Genomic DNA, 22,196 nt, shown 5'->3' on the forward strand with positions numbered 1-22,196 from the left:
AGCTAAAAGAGACGAACGTATGGCCGACTGGTGCTGTAGTGGATGGACGGAGGATGGGTCCATTACCACCGTTAAATTCTCCACCGGCAGCTAATAAAACCTTAACTCTCAAACCTGTCTCAAATCAGCTCAATATGCTTCAAATTGGTTCAGATAAAGATGCGATAGCTGCATTTGGGCAAGAAAATGTCAGTTTCAAACTTGTGGAGAAGGCCAACGATGATGATGGACTGCATAATATAAACCCGATGACTCCTCCAGTAGTGCGACTATCCTAAAAATCTGATGCGGAAAATGGACGGTACCTGTTGGCTAGACTGAGAGAACCCACCATCTTAAAAACTCTTAGGCTCTACTTGGCATACCTCTGTGACCAGCCTTCCAACGTCTGTTTCGAAGGCCACACCAAGACCAGTGTCAAGCTAATGCTAGCTTCAGGGGGCCTACCTACTAACATAGACTCCCTCCGACGCTTGTATATCCGTTTTCACGACGTCTATGGATTTGGTGCAGCCGAAGTGGAAGTCTCCGCTTTTAGATCCTTCTTTTCTTCAGAAAAAATTTTAAGGGTTCAAAAAATACGAGAAAGTCAATCTAATTATTTTTCCAGTGGTTCCTCATCTAGGAACAAAAATTTTTAGATAAAGTGACGCGACCAGAGGATCAAGCACCCTCTGATAAATTGGATGATAGCAAGCTTAGCGTATTTCTTCTTAACATTCAGTTCTTAAGACACAAAACTAATGAATTATTTCTTTTATTGGAAGAGCTAAATTTTCCAGAAATAGTTGCTATAACCGAACACTGGCTAAACATTGATGAACCTGTTTTTGTTCAAAATTACACTACAATAGCAAGATTTAACAGAACTAATTTATCTCATGGGGGCACTATGATTATGTCTATAAACAACGATTTTTCACTGGTAACTAAGTCTGATAACTTTTTATCAGAAAAAGTATTTGAATTTTCCATAGTTTACCATAATACATAGTTACGACCTCTATATTATTTATGTATACAGTGCGAACGTAAAGGTTGGAATAAATTCATTTAAAATTTAGGGGTATGTTCAAAAAAAAAACGCTCGGACATGTCGATTTTTATTTTTAACTGCGAGTTTTCTTACTATAATTTTATGTATACAGGGTGGCCCAAAAGTAAGTTACGGTCATCAACGTAATTTTTTTAAATGTAAACACCTATTTTTTATTTTAGATTTAGGTTCTACATCAAATTCTAAGTACATTTCATGTACCATGTCCTATACCTAAACTCGACCGTTGACGATTGAACACAATAAAAGGCTATTTTTGGAAGAGTTATTTATATCAAGCAAGAATACATAAAAATATTTTAATTAATTTATTAAGTGTTGAAAATGGCTGCCACGAACCTCTTGGCAATATCCCAGTCGATGCTGAAATTCTTGTAAAACCTTATCGATAACAGAAGGTTCCATCAATCTTATTTCTTCCGTTATTCTAATTTTTAAGTCTTCAATGTTGTTTGGCCGATTACCATAAACTTTGAACTTAAGATACCCCCACAAAAAAAAATCTAAAGGAGTCAGATCCGGCGATCTGGCCGGCCATTCAATTGCACCCCTCCGACCAATCCAACGTCCAGGGAAAACGGTATCCAGGTACTGGCGCACGGGACGAGTGTAATGGGCTGGAGCTCCATCTTGCTGATACCATAAGGAATTATCTAATATATCCGGGTCTTCTGGATCGGGGTATAAAGTGGCAAGGCATGGAACCAAGTCATTTTCTAAAAACTCTAAATACCTCTCACCATTCAAGTATCCTTCAAAGAAAAAGGGCCCTATAACCCTGTTTTCAATCACCCCCGCCCAAACATTTACTTTTTGAGGGACTTGGCTGTGGCACTCCATCATCCAGTGCGGATTTTCAGTAGCCCAATATCGGCAGTTTTGCCGGTTTACACTACCATGAAGACAAAACGTTGCCTCATCAGAAAATACAATTTTTTTTGAAAATTGTGGATTAGCATGGCACAAGTCCATAAGTCTCTCACAAAATTCTAAACGCCTATCTGGGTCATCTTCATTTAGTTCATGAACCAATTGAACTTTATAAGGGTGTCATTTATTTATACCTAAATACTTAACGACGGATGTCTGGGATATCTGATTTTCTAACGCAATATTGCGAGTCGTTTTATGGCAATCTTCTTCAACTGCCAGAAAAACATTTAGTTGCTTCTCTTCTGATATACTTGACCGACCTTTCGTATAATTATCCCTGACATGACCCAAATCCCGATATTTCTGTTCTATTTTACTGACAGTACTTTGAGATATACGTGGCCTATCAGGATACTTGGCATGATAAATTTCACAGACTTCCATCTGAGTGCGCATCCTGTTTCCATAACCAATCATCATCAAAATCTTTATTCGCTCTCGCTCACTAAGACGTACCATTTTTTGAAATTTTAATTTTATCTTTTGATAAACTTAACACAAGCAAAACTTTGCTTAGGCATCTAAATCAAACTAAATTCACTCAAAATTATTTGATGTCAACAAATTGTGACAAGTTAACAATCAAAAACACCAACCACAAATGTAAATAACCAAACAATAACTGATAGGTTGCTTGATATAAATAACTCTTCCAAAAATAGCCTTTTATTGTGTTCAATCGTCAACGGTCGAGTTTAGGTATAGGACATGGTACATGAAATGTACTTAGAATTTGATGTAGAACCTAAATCTAAAATAAAAAATAGGTGTTTACATTTAAAAAAATTACGTTGATGACCGTAACTTATTTTTGGGCCACCCTGTATACATAAAATTATAGTAAGAAAACCCGCAGTTAAAAATAAAAATCGACATGTTCGAGCGTTTTTTTTTTGAACATACCCCTGAATTTTAAATGAATTTATTCCAACCTTTACGTTCGCACTGTATAGAACACCTGACGCTGACTTACAGACTTTCCTTCAAAAACTACTAAGCTTGCTAGAATCCTTGCCCTTAAAAGGAAAAATAAAAATTGTGTGGCGACCTTAATATTGATTTTTCCAGTGTGTGTGCTGCTCAAGAATCTCTTCACTCTATTTTCGTCTCAATGGGTATAGTAATGCATATTAACTTTCCTACCAGAATAACTAGAAATAGTTCTAGTACCATCGACTATGTCGTGTCATCTTTTGCTCCTGAATTCGTAGATTGTACGGTTTTTAATTCCGGATTTTCTGATCATGAAGCTGCATTAACTAAATTTTCCATAAATTCAAAAGGCAAAAACACGTTACGTAAATTAGGCCGTGTTTTTGGCAAAAATTATATCTTTATTATCTTACAATTCAAGAACTTATGCCAAACGGCTGATTGGGATTTTCTTTCTGATGATATAGATAGTGAATTTTCTAGTTTTATAAAGTTTTTATCAAGTATTGCAGATAAGTCGTTTCCTCTTAGACCTATCAAAATTAAACAAATAAGCCATGGACCACTAAAGGTTTACGTATTTCTACAAAAAAACATGTGCTCATTATCACACCTGAAAAATTTACAGACAGCGTATTTTTTCATAACTATGTCAAGCTTTATAGAAAAATGTACCATAAGACTATAAAAGCTGCAAAAGATATTTATTATAATAAAAGGATGATCGAATCAAGTAATGTTGCCAAAGAAACATGGTCTATTGTAAATGAATTAAGAAATAAGACTTCTTCATTTAGCACTATCCCTACTTCACCTGATTTATTTTGTTAATGTAGCTAAAAATCTAATGGCTACCATAAAACCTTCTCACGATCCTCGTTCATATCTCCCAAATGAAAATTTACACAGCTTCTTTTTACCCCCATTGTATCAATAGAGCTTCAAACTACAATAAATGCAATAAAAAATAAATCATCATCTGGTACAGATGGGCCCACTCTTAAAATGTTTTCCAATCTTTCAAATTACACCTTAATCCATCTAACAAACTTAATTAACAAGTCATTCCAAAATGGAGTCTTTCCTACCTGCCTTAAGACTGCAATAATTATTCCTTTGCATAAGGAAAGAGATAAACAACAAGCTTTCGCTCAATCGCACTGCTTCCCACTTTATCAAAGATCATTGAACGATTGGTTAAAAAAAGGCTCTTATCGTTTCTGTTTAAATATAAAATTTTTACTCCTCACCAATTTGAATTCTTGAGTAACAAGTGCACAAATAATGTTATGTTTTCTCTCTTTAATAGTGTTTACACCAGTATAAATAATAATCATTCAACAGCAACAATTTTTTGTGATTTCTCCAAGGCTTTTGATTTGTGTAAACCATAACATCTTAATTGACAAATTGAACTACTATGGGTTCAGAGAAACGCCCCTTGAGTGGTTTAAATCGTATCTCAGTTACAGAAATCAGCTTGTAAAGGTGGATATGACGAAGTCTTCATGCAAACCAATAGAATGTGGGGTACCTCAAGGTTCAGTCCTGGGCCCTATTTTGTTTCTGATCTTTATAAATGACATGGCCAATCTTAATATCAGTGGCAAAATCTATCTTTTTGCTGACGATACTAGCTTTACATGGAGCAATCCGGATACTAGGGCACTACATGCTACTATTTCTAATGACTTAATTACCAATAAATCGTGGTGCGATTCTAATCTTCTGTGCCTAAATGTCTCAAAAACTAAAGTCTTATCATATAAAACTACTATTCAACCCTTTGTACTTAACAACACCAGTTTGGACGTCGTTGAATCTGTGAAGTTCTTGGGACTTTATGTTGACTACTCCCTAAAATGGGACTTGCATATTGATGCCTTATATAAAAAATTAAGTTCAGCATGTTTTGCCTTCAGATCAGTTTCCAGGGAATTAAAGAACAGTTTATTATGCCTTTTTTGAGTCACATCTACGTTACGCCCTTCCATTCTGGGGCACATGCGGTGTGACTCAATTTGAGCGCATCTTTAAACTCCAAAAGAGAGCAGTTCGGTATCTGCTTGGACTTAATAGCAGAGCTCACTGTCAAGAAATCTTTAAAAAATACAAGATACTTACTCTTCCCTCTTTATTCATATTGGAATCTATTTGCTTAGTACGCAAACATAAGTCAGAAATGCCAAATAGGCCGTCTCACAATTATTCACTTCGCAACGCAGTGCATGATCTTTATCTGCAAACTCCTCGGTCCGAGTTAGTAAAAAGCTCTATTCTATACAGAGCCAAAAAGATGCATAATCATTTGCCTTTGGAAATTAAATCAATTACTTCTTTTTCTCGATTTCATAATGCTTTGAAGGCATACTTTCTGGAAAAAGCCTTGTACGCAGTGGAGGATTTTTTTCTAGGATAACTTTTTGGGTATCACACACACACTGGCTCTTTTTATGTCTTAAAATAGAAAATATATTAGTTTTTTTTTTCTTTAATAAATGAATTGCACTTTCATTTTGTATTTAATTAATTTACTGTCATTGATCATTGTGTTTATTTTTATTGACATTTTATACATTATGATGTATATTGACCAGGTACATTGTTTTTGTACAGTTTTGCATGTATTTATTTTGTTTGTATGTTTATTTTTATTTTTATTTTGTGTGTTTTGTTTTGTTTTTATATGTTTTTTTTTATTAGCTTTGTCTACAAAATTTTGTAATTTTTTGACAATAAAGCGTATGATTGATTGATTGAATAATTTGCTATGAATTAAAATATGAATAATATTGATATGATTAAAATAAGTTTGACAAAAGTAACATCTAAATTATGATTTTGCTACTAGGTAGATTTCAGCACATGAAAAATAAATTGCAATTATTAAAATTTTTAGTATATATTACGCAAGGGAAAGTTCATGAAGCTTTTTACCTAAGGCATATCAGCCTTAACCGTGTTATATCTACTTAACTACCAAAAAGGGTACTGAAAAATACTGAACAAAAAATAACTAATATTATAGATAGAAACGCATCATCCATTTTTCTTTAAGAGACAAAACGAAAACAAAACAAAGGTAAGGACACAAAGTCACGCGGGTCTCATCAAATCCACATAATTTTTTTTTTTAAAAGCTACACGTGTTTCGCTCCTATCGGAGCATCATCAGGCCTAAAAAAAAAATACATTAAGATATTTGTCACAAAAAGAACGCTTATAAAACTCATTACCTAGACCTACACAGATCACATTACAACTAACAACAAAAGAAAAGCTAGGTTAAGTTAACAATTATCACCATAGATAAAAATGTATGCTTAAAAAAAATAAAAAAGTAAAAATGTAAAATGTCACCTGTGGGGAACGATTCAGCAACCTTTAGATTCACAATTCAAGCTAAATTCATCCGCTATTACAAGAAGAACCTTATCGCAAGAAAAAATTTGTTGCTTAAAATATGGTTTCTTCAACGGTGCTTATTTCATCGATTAACACCGAAATTTGTCAACTTAAGGTGCAACGAAACAACTCCTCTGACACAGCATTGGAAGTGGCCCGAAGAACTTGGCTGAGGGAGGAAGTCAAAAACCATTATAGAAGCTTGAATAAGGTTAATTCTGTACTAAAATACCTTTACTTTACGTTGAACTTATTCTTAACCCATTGGGAGTTTTGTACTTTAGATTCAGCACTTAGCGATGAGGTTCAAAAATTTTCTAAAAACTCCTTTTTTCGTTTAAACTGCAAATTAAATCACCTTAAGACATCTCAAGTTCAATCTTTAAGAAAAAATAATAGTAATGTATACCGTAGGCAGCTAGGAAAATGTCACTTTCAATTTCATAAAAGGTACTTGAATTTAACAAATGTGGCTCTCACACTGGACGAGGAAAGTTTTTTTAATCTTAATTTAAAATATAACTTTTCTAAACTTAAGACTTTAGCTGTGGAGGCTGAGAATGTTTTGCAGACTACTAATATTCAAAATAAAAATATTTTGCGTGCTAAAATAATAAATTTTTTAAATTCTAAGATTAACTCAAATTCTTTCAATCACGATTTAATCCTTTCGAAAGCTGACAAGGGTAATTGCCTGATTATACTTAAGAGGGATGATTTTATAGAGAAGGTTTTGGATTTTTTGGGTTCGGGTGACTTTGTTAATGTAAACAAAGATCCTACTAGCTCTTTTTTCCTCTCCTCTACGGCCTTCCTAAAATCCATAAACCCAATCTCCCTATTAGGCCAGTAGTATCGTTTGTAAACTCACCTTGTTACAACTTGTCAGCCTGGTTAAATACCACACTCAGAGGTGTAACTGATTTCAGAACTTATTCCACAAAAAATTCAGTAGAATTGACAAATTTTTTTTAAAATATCTGCATACCAGAGGGTTCAAAACTAATTTCCTTCGACGTTAAGAACTTATTTCCAAGCATTCCACCTGGTGATTGCCTTGATCTAGTCAGGTCCCTTTTGCTTAAGTCACCGCTTGACAGATTTATTGTTGATGATCTTTTAACACTCCTCAAGCTAGTACTTGATCAGAATTTTTTCGTTTTCAACAACAGGTTTTTAGACAAGTTACTGGACTAGCAATGGGGTCTTGCCTCTCTCCTCTTCTCAGTGAGATTTTTATGCACCATTTGGAGAAAAGGATTGTCAATGGGAAGTTTGGTGCTTTTCTTACTGTATATAGGAGATACGTGGATAATATTTTTGTGGTATGGAATGGAAATCATCTAGAATTGGGGGATTTCCTCATTTCTATAAACTCTCTTCACGCAAATATCTCGTTTACCATTGAAGAAGAAAGAGATGGAAAGTTACCTTTTCTTGATGTTCTTATTTCAAAAAATACCAACAAACCTGAATTTGAGATCTACCGCAAACCCACCACTACGGACAATGTCATCCAATACTCCTCAAACTCCCCTTATTCCTACAAATTTGTCTCTTTTAATTCCCTTTTCTATCGCCTTTTCAACTGCCCCCTTTCAAAAGAAGCTTTCCTTGATGAACTAAATATAATTAAACATATTGCTTTTAATAATGGTTTTCCACTTGATATAATTAATCGCCTTTATTCTAAATTCTATAATAAATACAAACTTACTTACAACTTAATGCATCTTAATAATGAAAATAGTCACCTTTTTAGATCAATGTCATTTTTTGGTAATATTTCTTTTCAAATTGCAAAGTTTTTCAAGTCTACAAATCTTACAATTGCTTTTAAAACTACAAACAGTTTAAAAAGTCAGCTAGTTAGTACAATAGATAAGGCAGATTTCTTTCCAAAATCAGGGTTATATTCATTAAGATGTAATGACTGTAATGCCATTTACATAGGGCAATCGGGGAGAAAAATTTCCACCAGAATAACGGAACATACAAGTTTGGTGGACAGGCATAGGGATACTGACATGATCGAAACTAAATCGGCGTTTGCGAATCATTTATTGGCCTCCTCACATAGTTTTTCTTTAACTCAGGGAGCGGATATTTTGCTCAAAAGGCAAAAAACTGGACTTGTTAGAAAAAATGGAAATAACTAAAGCTAAGAAGAGCCCTGTCCTTGTGTGTGTGAACGATATTTTCACGTTTGAACCTCACCTCATTTATAACAACCTCTCTTAAAAAGTCTTTTCTTTTTCGATTTTAGATATTTTTAATTTTTATTGTTAAGATTGTTTACTTATATTTACACTTAATAGTATAGTTCGGATTGTTCCCCATGTTTGATCATGTTACTTGGTGGCCTATGGGTTAGACGCGCGCCTGTGAATCTAAAGGTTGCTGGATCGTTTCCCGCTGGTGACATTTTACATTTTTACTTTTTTATTTTTTTTAAGCATACGTTTTTATCTATGGTGGTAATTGTTAACTTAACCTAGCTTTTCTTTTGTTGTTAGTTATAATGTGATCTGTGTAGGTCTAGGGAATGAGTTTGATAAGCGTTCTTTTTGTGAAAAATATGTTAATGTATTTTTTTTAGACCTGATGATGCTCCGATAGAAGCAATACACGTGTAGCTTTAAAAAAAAAAAAATTATATGGATTTGATGAGACCGTGACTTTGTGTCCTTACCTTTGTTTTGTTTTTTTTAATAATATAGATAAGAAATTGACGTATTAAATTATGATATTGATTAAATATTTATAACGTTAAATTGAAATAAAAGGTATATTAATAAAAATTTAAATAAGTGAGACAAATCTATGGTTAGTAAGATTTAAATAAATGGAATAAACGGCTAGCCTTCAAAACCGAGGCTGTGAATGTATGCCATTTTTAGCTCAGCTATCCGGACTGGGAATCTCTAATACTAGCTCTAACTCTAGCTCCAGCTTCACCGCTTTCAGCAGTTTCCTGGGGAAATCAAAAGCCTGCAGCCATCAATAATTGAAGAAGAATAAAGAAGAAAACGGAAAAGTAAGACCCTAAAACAACGGTTGCCATTGTATTCACTGTCGATAAAAAATGAATGGCGTTAAAAATGTGACACACTCACCTTGCTAAGTTTCATTATCTATCCATCAAAATCTTGGGCATCCTGCACCAGAATTATGAAATAAACGGTTCCCTAAAGGAACAAGATTAAGGACCATAAATTATAAACCATATTGGCCACTTCCTGCTTTACAAACTTCGGAAATAAAAAAACTGGCCTTTTACGTGCGCTCCTACCTGCAACACGGGAACAAGTCCTCGAAAATGGACGCAATACCGACTAAATCAATAACGACCCCACCTGTCGCCTGAGCTGTCAATATCAGCCAATCAGAGAAAATATTACTTATGACCAATCAGAGAAGTGACGGTCCGTCAACAGATAGCATGGATAATCAAACCAGGAGAGTGATGCGTTACAGTAGTAATGTGTCATTTACAGTGTGAATTTAAAGAAATATGAATAAAATAAGTTGACTGAAATTATTAATAAAATTAATGAAATATCAATGGAGCGTTAGTGAACATAAGGAATAGAAAAATAAAACGCTACAATATTGCTGTGAAAACAAATAGCTATCACAAAAGTAAGTATATTGTTAGAAAGCATATTAAATGCAGTAGTTTTTGCTAAAAAAATGTCCCTTTTTACCAAATTTTAGAAAAACAACAACGAAGAAGATACCACAAATTTTGCACATTTTCCAAATGTTACATTTAACTTCTGTGAACACCCGGTATAAAAAATTAGTTAAAAACTTAAATATACCCATCTTATAGCAAATTTAATTCTCTTTCAGATGGTATATCTAAATTTTATGCGATTGTGAGAATAACGGAGATATTCTTGTTTATATGAAAAAAAACAAAGAAATTTGATAAAATCAAAAAATGTTAAATACCAGAAGAACTAACAACTTTTCAAAAAAAATGTTATACGGCTTTTTTGTTGCAAATCACCTCCTAAAGTTTGGCGGTTTTTTATAGTAGACACCCTGTATAGCCAAGTAGATGTGGTCGTACCTGATTTCGTCATTTATTCTGCTATAAATATTATAGCTTGGTTACTACTGTCGCGTCACCAAAACTACCCGTCTCAGCAACACGTCGGTTCGATTGAAATAAAAGGCAGCTTTTCTAAACACAATCCTTTAATTTCTTAAACTGACCCAATTAGAAAAACAAGTAACGTTGAAAAGTATATACAACAAAAAAGATAGATAATAATTAATGGTAAGTTAAATATTCAGCAAGCAAAGCCTCGAAATTCGAAAAAGAACCCGTCGAGAAAAATATTGGCTTTCGATGCCTGCCGAAACCGTAACGATACTAAAAGTTGGAATTCAGTTTTCTCAAAAGCAAAACACATTTATCTAACCCAATACGTGCTTCAAAGGCCATTTAACTGAGCCCCTGTGAAACACGTGTCTTCGGTCATAAATTAATAGACAAGGGATCACAAGACCGTCCATTATACCCTCAATAAAATCATAAACTTGCACCTTTGAAGAGGATTGGGAAAAACATGTGCATTGCATCTTAAACTGAAATTTCTCTTATTCTATGAAATGTCACACAAATTGTTTCCTAAAACTATTTACTGGCTCTAACAACTACTAAAAGAAATTGATGGTCTTCCAGTCCCTTTAGAAATAGTGCCATATTTTTTTTAGGTAAATATTTTCGATTTCTCATCTAAATTGAAGTTGAATCATGGAGTGTCATGCTCTTTTGTGTAAAATCCATGAATTTTGAATTGAAACATCGATAATCCAAATAAGCACATACCACTACCTTTTTTTTTAAGTTTTCTATGTTTTCATCCATCAAGTAGGTTTTTTCCAAATTATTTGTTGGGTCGTGGCATAGAAATAACCTTTTTTTTCTTTTTGCGAATATTTTCTAACCTGGGAAACTGGTTCTACACCATAGTAATAAAATTACCATAAAATTCAAATAATTGCGTGTCTCTTAACACTTTCTAATGTTATATGGAAATTTTTATTTATTTATGTGAAAAAGTAAAAATTTTCGGAGAGGAACTACATTAAAAAAAATCTCTTTGTTACGGTCTTTTTAAAACTGTTTATTTTGGAGGATATGGCGTGTTTAATAAAATTAACACCTAATACGAATAATAAAAACATCGAGATATATATTCCATATCCAAGCGTTCACCATTTGGTGTTTATTCTAAGGAGAGATCTGTTTACGCAATACATCTTAAAACATTAATCATCTGAATTTAATTTCGGGACCACTTATGCACTTCATCATTTTTATATTTTCTTAAATTACATGAGTTACTTGTAGATTTGTTGATTGTTTTATAGGGTTAGGTGAGTTTATCTTGGCGATAAATAAGTTTTTCCATAACAAGATGTAAGTATAATTGTATAAATTTTTTCTTGGTAAAAACATTTTAATTACAATATATTATCGTAAAGCTTGAATTCCTATTTATTAATAAAAACGACTAAAATTATGTGTATGTTTAAAGCCTAATATATAATTACCATTTTTATTTTTAACTACGAAGTAAACGTACTCTTTTAAAGCAAATTACACACTTATGAAATACTAAGTTATTGGTTTTTGCGGTTGTAATGTTTAGTGCAATAACTTGCGTATGCTTATTTTTCTTAAAATGTATTGAAATGTTAAATTTTCTCCACTAGATTTAATATCCGGAAATGTTTTTATTTTATAGGCCTGTCATCCTTGGCCAGTTTGAATTTTATTTTTTGTTTAAAATTTTGACGTTTTTAGAAATAAATTGTTGCAGAAAGTAGGTCTACGCCATATAATTTAAAATTGAGAAATATAATTAATAGTGTTTTTATTAGAGTCATAATAATGTTAAGTTTTTTATAAATTATTTAAGATTAGTTTTTAAAATGCAAGGATGATACAATGTGACAAACGAATATTTTGCCTTAGTTGTTAAGTATGGATATAAGATATCCAGACTAGCACTACAGATGATGGTATATGCTACAGTTAAAGCGGTTTGATAGCATATCGCTTACTCAATTTTAATAAGACTTCGATATCATACATAAATTTTTTCGGTGAAAAAAAATCAATGCCTGAAGGAACCCAAACTTTAAGGGTCGATATTTCGGTTTCTATTAGCTTTATTGCCATAATTCGACTGTTTTTTTTTCAGTTTTGTCCTTTAGATTCCAATAAAAGCATTCACAAGATCGTGGCTTTGTTATTAGCTGAGATATCGCATTTTTGGAGGCCAATCGTGGGCTCAACAAAAATCGTTAAAATTGGCATTTTCATTTTATTGGAATTTCACGCATTTGGCATGGCACTCTCATTATCTTACTTCTGCTCATATCCCGTTATAACCCAGTGTTTTCGTAATTTTTGAAATAAGAAAATGACGCTGGCATAGGTAGTTCGATGTCGTGGAAAAAAAATTCTGTAAAGAAAATGTATTCCTAATGGTACCCGAAGAGTTAAAAATCCTAAACTCTAAACGTCGATATATTGGAGCCTCTGGCCTCTATTACTATAAATTTAATGGTTTTCTCTTATATTATTCCAACAAGACCATCCCCAAGGTCGTAACTTTTCTATAAGCCAAGATCATGCATTTAGAGATCAATTTTAGGCACAAAAAAATCATCAAAGATGTTATTTCTGCGAATTTTTAAAGTTCTCTCATTCCTTTAAAACTGCTCATATCTTGTTATAACCCGGTAATTTTATGATGTATGGGATTATCGTGGGGAAAGCTGGATTAGATACCTCTACTCCTAAGGGCTCTATTGCCACAATTGCGACAAAGTCGCAGCTTTTATTAGTCAAGTCTTATGTTTTCAGATGTGAATTTTAGGCTCGAAATCATCAGAGATGACATTTTTCTCAACTGTCAGTAGTGGTACATTTAGAGAGGCGCCCAATAAGATTATCCTGTTCCACTGTAGAAGTGATAACATCTCGACCTGCAAAAAGCTTCTAGCTATTATGACCTTATTTTGTTTCTTATTTTAAGCGAGTGTGCTGTGATATTGCGGAAGATTGTTTTCTCACAGGCAACTTCTATATCAATGATACATCCAAGTGTATGTGGTCGCTTGATCTCCATTCGCCCTACCACTGACTGGAGGGCTAAATTTGTTGATATCCCAGGCGCATGCTGGTTAGAGTGAAGTGGGTTGATTATCAAGACTTTTCATGGATTTCAAGCAAAAGGATTTTAGGCATATAAAGTAGTAGAACCCAACTTTCCTGGTTTCGAAAGAAACACAACTCTAACTTCTCCTCAAGCCTTGGGAATATATCTTAGAACAAGAGACGCTGCCCTATCATATGAGGCAATATTTGTCCAACGTCCTACTAAAGTCCAGTAAAGGATAAATGCCATCAGGCCATAAAGAATCTAGAGAGTGCTTAGTCCGTATATTCCCTGATCGGCGAGTAGCCAATCCCTATCGCAGGGTGAGTAAAGTATCTGCTATCGGTCCATGGTAATATTGGAAGTCCAATCAGGGAAGTGCATAGGATGTATAGTCCTGTGCTTTCTTGAAGGTTAGCGGTAAACGTGCCACCCTCCTCTATGTTCACCGATGTCTCACAGCATCGGTGTAGTTTTTTACTGTGGTATGTTCTACATGCTTTTGTCTGCTTTTGTCTTACAAGTTTTTTATAATTATTGAGGTAGCTCGAAGAGGTGTGCTAGTTGAAAGACATTAAATCTCCTGGCGATCATCACACGTATTTCTGTATCAGTTTACCATAACTGTAAATGTATGAATATTTTTATTATCTTTGTAGGAGTTAATTAAAAATCTCACAGTAACACTTGAGGACCTCCTGAAACAAAAAACTGCCAAAATTAGTTCTCTCGAGGCAGAAGACAAAATTCTAAATAATAATTTCAATATAATCCGTAAGACTCTTAAAAAGAATTTGGATTTAGATGAGAAGCAACTTAAAATTTTGATTTCTTCATCGAATGAAGCTCTCAGTGCAATGGAGACTATTTTTAAAAAAGGTCAACACCTGCTAAATCTCTCCAATACTTGTAAGAAATTTCAGACTGAGAGGGAAAAACTTTTGAAGTGGTTACCGGTTTTTAATTTAGACGAATTATATGAGAAAGATGCTTTATCGGAAGATATTGTGGTAAAGGAAGACAAGGTGACCAAGGATGAAGAAAACCAAATACAAAAATCGTTAAATCGAGAATCTGAGATAGGTAAGCTTAAAAAATGTGACATACATATAATGTTTAGTAATCTAATTAGAATTAGGCTTTACCACTTTTAAGTTTTATCACAAATTACTAATAATAGCACTAGAATACTATACAGTACTATTATTATATAGTACTGTATGCTAAATATATACTAATACTGTATATGTATAATTATCGTATACTATTACTACTAAGTACTCCTGTAGAGTAAAATCTTTGAATATTTTGGTAAATCAAAGCTATAAATCCAAATAAACTAAAAATTAAAAAATTAAACTAATTCTTAAAAATGGTGATAAAAAAGAGAAAAAAAATAATGATACTAAAATTACACTTACCTTGTTCAACAACTGTAGTAAAATCTTTAAAGTAATTCTATATGAAAGAATGGTAATATATTTTTATAAAAACCTACTTTCCAACTATCATACTTCAGGTAAAAAAGGCTATTATTAGAGAAATCCAACAGGCATTCCATAATTCCATAGAATTTTAAACTTTATAAATATGGGGTAGGAAATAGTGGCTTGACCTGTCAAAAGCCTTTGACAATATCGGTCTACTAAGAATGTCTTTTCTTTATAGACTAGACAGACCATAGATCGGATTGGGTAAATTATGCCGACTATTTAGCTAACAACCTAGCATCTTATTGCTATACATCCTTTAAAAGTCATTGCGGTAACTGTTGGTTCACAGACAGCATCTCGGTTAAGATATGGTTTTATCTTTTGGTATTATAACATGTAGGCAAGTAGTATTTAAGATTCTGACAGAAAAGGTGCAAAGGAAATATTTTGTATGTTATTTGTCAAAAACAATTACCTCATCAGAACCTCCCCTTTTTTCCCGCTCTCCCCGTAAACAAATATTTTCTAGACTCGCACAGTGTTTCAAAACACCTGGAAATCTGGCCATAAATCGAATTGTTGGTCGATTTACTTAACACTTTGTATCTCAGGGTTTTTGAGCTCGTTAAATTCGATTTTGACATCAGAATCAATAAATTCAACATGGCGGACATTTCTTTAAAAAAAAATTAGATTCACACCAAATTACGCTAAAGGGGGGTTTTTATGCTCATTGAATTCGAATTTGATATCAGAATTAATACATTCAAAATGGCGGACATTTTTTTGATAAAAAGATCGGACTAACACCAAATTACGCTAAAAGGGGGTTTTTATGCTCGTTGAATTCGAATTTGATATCAGAATTAATACATTCATAATGGTGGACATTTTTTCCAAAAAATTATCAAATTAACACCAACTTACAGTTAAGAGGGGTTGTTATGCTCGCTCAATTCGAATTTGACATATATGAGTCATTAATAGAACACATTTTGAAATGGTTCTGTTAATTATAAAATAAGAATATCTAATAATAAAAGTATATACAATTATGTTTGAAATAATGTTGATCTTATTGTAATTAAAAATTTTTCATATATTACAGGCATGGAAACAGGTATAGAAACAGGCAAAATTTCTTGGACTAAGCAATATATATTCGATGTCCTCGACGAACAGCTTCATTCAAGTTTGGATCACCAAATCGATGTTTTAGAAAGGAGTAAATTACCGAAAATGAAACTAATAACCTTGAAATTATCCATACTTCAACAGATGCAATTAAAAAGCTTTTGTGCGAACTTAAATCAAAATAGAAAGAGAATAAGTACATGAAAAACCGATTTTTGAAAAAAAATGAAGACTGGCTGCAAACGACAACAGATATAACGGTAAAATACGTAGACATTCGCGAGTGACTTGTATATATGAAAACGTAATTTGTGATATCATTTGGCAAATTAATATTCTTATGTTGCAATATACGTTGGTTCCGAAACAAGAGTCCGAGGAAATCAATGCCAAGGACAAGAGAAGAAGTGGCAGTGGCGAGCGACCATCCATTTCATTTTCTTAAGTCTGCAATCGTATGAAACGTCGAAAAACTACGGAATTATGCAAAACGTACATGCCTGAGGAGCTTGCTTATGCCACGAAAGCAAGCCTTCGTTCTGCTGGAGCTGTGTCGGCCTCCAAAATTGTCGAAGATGCTACGATGAAGTCTTCTACTCGAGCTGACAAGATTTAAGTGAACTATAAAAAGAAATTCTCAACCGGTAGAAAAAATTACCCCAAATAAGCACTGTCTATAGTTATCAATTCCAAATTGACCAAGTCGCAGTACTTGAATATCAGAAATGATGTCACAGCAGGAACTTTAAGAATTCTCCCCACGTATCAATCCGTTCTTAAAGTTAAACAATTATGTTATCCTGATAATCGTATTATGTCTGAAACTTGTGCCAAAGTAAAATTGCAGTCGTTATTAAATCACACTTGCAAAAGAACTCTGGAAATGCAGAGTGAGATAGTCGATCGACTTGATGACAGCGTTTGTAAAAGTTTGGTTCTCATTGTGAAATGGGGGTTCGATGGAAGTTCTGGACAGAAAGAATACAAACAAAAATTTACGGACGACAGTAGCATTGACTCGAACATTTTATTAACTCCCATCGTGCTCCTCCAACTTGCCGGTATCGACAAGAACTCAGGCTCCGACATTATTGTGTGGAAGAATCTCAGACTCTGTTCCCCACGATTTTGTCGGCCAATTCGACTGCAATTTAAACGTGAGGACAAGGCAACAACCATGGACGAAAAACATCATATCGACGAGCAAATAGCTTCCCTGGTTCAGTATGAGTTGTACCGATCAATTCGAGTCTCTTACAATTTGGCTTTTACTTTATAAAAATGGAATTTGTCAATCTACTTTTGGCCACCAGTGTAGGCATTCTCATAATCTTTCGTGCTGTAATCTCACTATAGTCATTTCTGTCAATTCATGGACAATTTTTATGTGATAAAACAACAGTAAAATATTAAGATGTTCAGCTACGGTGCTGTAGCTTAACTACTAGTGTATTGTTTGCCGCAGATTAACTAAAAATACATTAAAAAAATTATTCTTTATAAGAGGTAGTTTGACAATGGAATATTCTGAATAAATAAATAAAATACATTGGTTAGAAAATAAGCAATAAGGCGCGAGTATCGGCTGTTCTTCGCATTCCAGAATATTCGTGGTGACGCAAGCGCGCACACCGCACGTAAGGTTTCTAACACCGTAACATGACATCGACCAAATGCAGAAACTAGTCGTTCACGCTGACAATTTACAATATGGACTGTCGACTTTAAATTGTTGGATAAGGTTCTTCGAATGCCTACTGCATATCCAGTCTAAAATGGATACAAAACAGTGCCAATCTCGTAAGGAAGATGTAAAACAAGCAACTGCAGCGCGTAAAAAAACAAATTCAGGCTGATTTCAAGAACCAACTGCATTTGCTTGTTGACCGACTAAAACAAGGCATGGAAAATTCAAATGACGGAAATACTGCTCGAAATTTTTTTGAAAACATGGCAATTGCTACAAAAATTCATGTTACGTTACAGGTACTGTCAAGTGGTTTCAATAGTAATATCAAAGCAGTTGAATTCGAATATTCGAATATTGTTCAAAAATCTAACTCATGTACTAATCAAATCCAATGGTATAACATGTCGACGACTCCACAAGGTGCTAATTCATGGCGCGAAAATTGCTGAAAAATCGATTCTTCCTATTGGACAACTATTAGAAGAGGCACAAGAAGCCCGGAATAAGGATGTGAGAAATTACATAGAACATTTCTCACGAAAATGTTCGCGGGAAAGTACGTTGGAAGACATTTTTCTGCGACTCCTCGCGTCTTCCGATCCATTGATTTTAAGTTTGCAAAAACCAAAAGCAAAGCGAAGTAAAAGTTTGTTTCCAGAAGCAATTGCTCTTTTAACTTGTATGCATAACAATGATGTTATTCATTGTTATTTATTGTTCGACAATGTGATCAGTCCTGTGCAAGAAATAAAGAACATGAGCCATTGACAGATGAAAGCGACGACGATTTCACTAACAATGATGACAACTATTCATAAGATTGAATTTATTATTGTAAGATAGTTGTTAGTCAAATTTTATAATAAAATACTGGTTACAATACAATACAAACTGGCTTTCTGCAAAAAATTCCATCATTTTGTTTGCGCCATTTTAAATGTAAAAAAATGAAGATAATTTTCGAATTCAGCGACCCAGAAAATGTAAATAAAAGTTGATTTAACAATAAAGCGCTGTTTTTTTATATGAATCGGCCGCCATTTTGTGCCCGCCATTTTGAATTTCAAAAAATAAATCAAATTTTTGAATTCAGCGACCCAGAAAACGTAATAAAAAGTGGATTTAACATTAAAACGCTGTTTTTTTATATGAATCGGCTGCCATTTTGAATTTTGAAAAACAAATATCATTTTTCAATTCAGCGACCCCAAAAACCTTGGTGTATGTACATTCGAGTTGATGGTCACACGTTTAGAGGTTTTTTCCAGAAATATTGGATTTTAGACCACTGTGCGGCTGATCAAGATTAATAAAAACCTTTTAGTCAGTTTTATTCATTATTATAATGAGCTTTCCTCATTGTCAAAGTTTCTTTGGTCCTCCAATGTCAGCTATGTGATTACATAGTCGAGGGCTTGTTACATTTCTTGACATCTTCGAGACATTCGACTATGCATCACATAGCATATTTGTGAGAAAGTTCAAGTCCTAATAGTTGTATGCTTGGTACGAAGGAATTAATCAGGCAAAGACAGGTAACTAGTCTTAAGGCAAAGATGTCAAATGAGACAGTTATGAGACATAGGGTGCCAAAGGATTCTATCCTGGAGTCTCTGCTCTTTCTCAAATATATAAATGATATAACGACATCTATTGCTACAGTAAAGTAACTCTTTACCCAGATGATATTAGCTTTACCTTTCGTGCTAAAAAATATGAGAGTTTTATGAAGCAAGTGAGTGAGTGCGCTCTATATACTTATCTTTTCTTCTCAGTACATTATTGAGTACCTCCTATATACCCATAAAAATTCACAGACATATGGAACTTTCCTTCAGGTCCATCAGCATAAAACAAGAAGTCGAAATGATCTTATAGTTTAATTTCTTTGACTGAGAACATCATAGAATGCAATTCTCCACTATACACCAGTATTTTTTAAAAAACTGCCTTTAAAATAAGAGAACTTTCACATTTGTTTTTAAAAAAAGTATTAGGATCTACTTCATAAATGCAGAACACCAACACCTGCAATTAAATAAGCCTCACATTCTGGCATTGGCAGAAACAAAGGTGAAACCTTCAACAACAAATGTTCACCTCATTTATCCTGGATACGATCTACACACCCGATTTTGACTAAACTTTGGATTGGCAGTATTTGTCAAGAACGATTTAAGTTGCTAGCGGGAGGAAACGCTTCAACCTGCGGACTTCGACGTCATGTGGTTCAAAATAATAGCCAGTGGTGCCACGAAATTTGTCTGCTGTATCTACAGACCACCAAGCGACACCCAATATAGACGGCTCTTTTTGAACCTGGTTGATTGCATTAACCATCTGCAAATTGACTACCCAATCGCAGAAATCATCGTCATGGGTGATTTTAACGTTCACAATATCAACTGGCTGCGCTTCTGCAACAAGAACGATGATGAAGGACGAGAAACTGAGCTATTTGCCACCATATGCGGGCTTACGCAGCTTGTGGAGGAACCTACCAGAATCTCCGATCGAGACGGTGAGTTCGCGAGTCTCCTAGATCTGGTCTTGGCTTCAGATCCTGACGCGTACACAGTATCAGTACCTGCCCCCCTAGGAACATCGGACCACAAATTGATAACAGTCTCTTGCCAGTTGGAGGTTAAAACGCAGGATCCTCCGATGCCGCGGAAGGTATGGCACTATAAATCAGCAGAGTGCAACCATCTTCGAGAATTTTATCGTTTATTCCCTTGGAAAGAAGTCTGCTTTAGAACCAATAACATCTCAGAATGTGCAAACCAAATTACAGGGACGATCTTGGCAGGAATGGAAGCTTATATCCCTTTTTCTACTAAATGCGGATCAAACAACTAGCAATGGTTTAACCTGAATTACAAAAAGGCAGTAAACACTAAAAATGCAGCATATCGCAAATGGCGTCAACATCCTTCCATCGAAAATCGGAGGAACTTTTTAGCCTCCAGAAATAGCTGCAAGCAAATTATTGATGAATGCAAAAGAGAGTTACAACAACAGGATCAAAAACAAACTGCTAAACTGCCCAAATGGAACAAGATCTTTCTGGTCGGTATCGAAATCCGTTAGTCAAGGATTTGCTAAGTCGGCCTTGCCACCCCTAACAGCAGATGATGGTTCTATCGCGGTAACAGCAAGGGAAAAAGCCAACTTACTGGGTAAACTTTTGGCGTCCAATTCTACTCTGCACTCGCAAGGCAAAACACTGCCATATTTGCCAAGGGTAAATTCATCGATGGGAGAAATTTCGTTTCCCCAACGAATTATAAATAAAATTCTTAAAAGCGTGGACACCAACAAAGCTTCTGGACCCGATGGAATTCCAGCCCTAATACTAAAACTTTGTGCAGACGAATTGGCTCCTTCCTTATGTAGACTGTTCACGGCATCGTATAAGCAGGGCCAATTTCCAACAAGCTGGAAAACTGCTCGAGGGCAAGCTGTACCCAAAAAGGGTAAGAAGACGATGCCCTCCAATTACCGCCCGATTGCACTAGTTCCAGTAATATCGAAGATTATGGAGAAAGCAGTCAACCAACAACTGTTAAGATATCTGGTATCATCTGAACTAATCAGCGATCATCAATACGGCTTCCGAAAGCTTAGATCCACCGGCGATCTTCTGGCCTACGCCACACACTTGTGGACGGAGGCCATGGAGAAGCACGGCGAGTCCCGCTCAGTCGCTCTTGACATTTCCAAGGCATTTGACAGAGTGTGGCATGAGGGACTACCAACCAAGCTCTTCTCAATCGGCATACAAAACTCATTATTCAATTGGATCAAAAGTTTTCTTGAACAACCAACAATCCAAGTAGCCGTCGATGGATCCCTCTCCGACAAATTTAACATTAACGCGGGAGTCCCTCAAGGATGCATTCTATCCTCCACCCTTTTCTTGGTATATATCAAGGATTTGCTAGGAACCACTGTCAATTCAATCTACAGCTTTGCGGACGATAGCACACTTATTTCTTCATTTAAGTCCGCCAAACCAATGACAGCCGCAAGTTCTCAGAATCTTAGGCAGCAGCAAGTAGCTTCAACCAACAATGATATTAGAGCAATCTTGGAGTGGAGCGAAATCAATTTGGTCAATTTTAACGCTAAAAAAACAGGCTGCAGTATTTACGATGAAGACTAACCTTGGTGGCTCGGAGCTGGTTATGGCAGGGAAAACATTGCCAATGAAATCATCTTTACATCTTCTAGGAGTCGAGGTCACCAACTGTGTGTCCTGGCATGACCACGTTGCCGAGGTCGCCAGGGCGGCTTCCAAAAAACTCGGAGTGCTTTTCAAAACGAAAAAACTGTATACATCAGAATAGCTGCTGACTCTTTATAAGGCTCAAATACGCCCTTCCCTCGAGTATTGCTCGCATGTCTGGAGCTCTGCACCCAAG

General features: G+C 34.8%; 1 protein-coding gene across 1 annotated transcript in view; it reads left to right on the forward strand.

The window, feature by feature from the left end:
- Nucleotides 1-22,196, forward strand: part of LOC126735682 (dynein regulatory complex subunit 2) — a 92,467-nt gene that overhangs the window by 57,263 nt on the left and 13,008 nt on the right. The window contains exon 5 of the mRNA XM_050439747.1: nt 14,175-14,598. Within this exon, the coding sequence (XP_050295704.1) occupies nt 14,175-14,598 (424 nt within the window). The remainder of the gene's footprint in view (nt 1-14,174; nt 14,599-22,196) is intronic.

Source organism: Anthonomus grandis, chromosome 4 (assembly GCF_022605725.1).
Source record: "Anthonomus grandis grandis chromosome 4, icAntGran1.3, whole genome shotgun sequence".
NCBI lineage: Eukaryota > Metazoa > Arthropoda > Insecta > Coleoptera > Curculionidae > Anthonomus > Anthonomus grandis.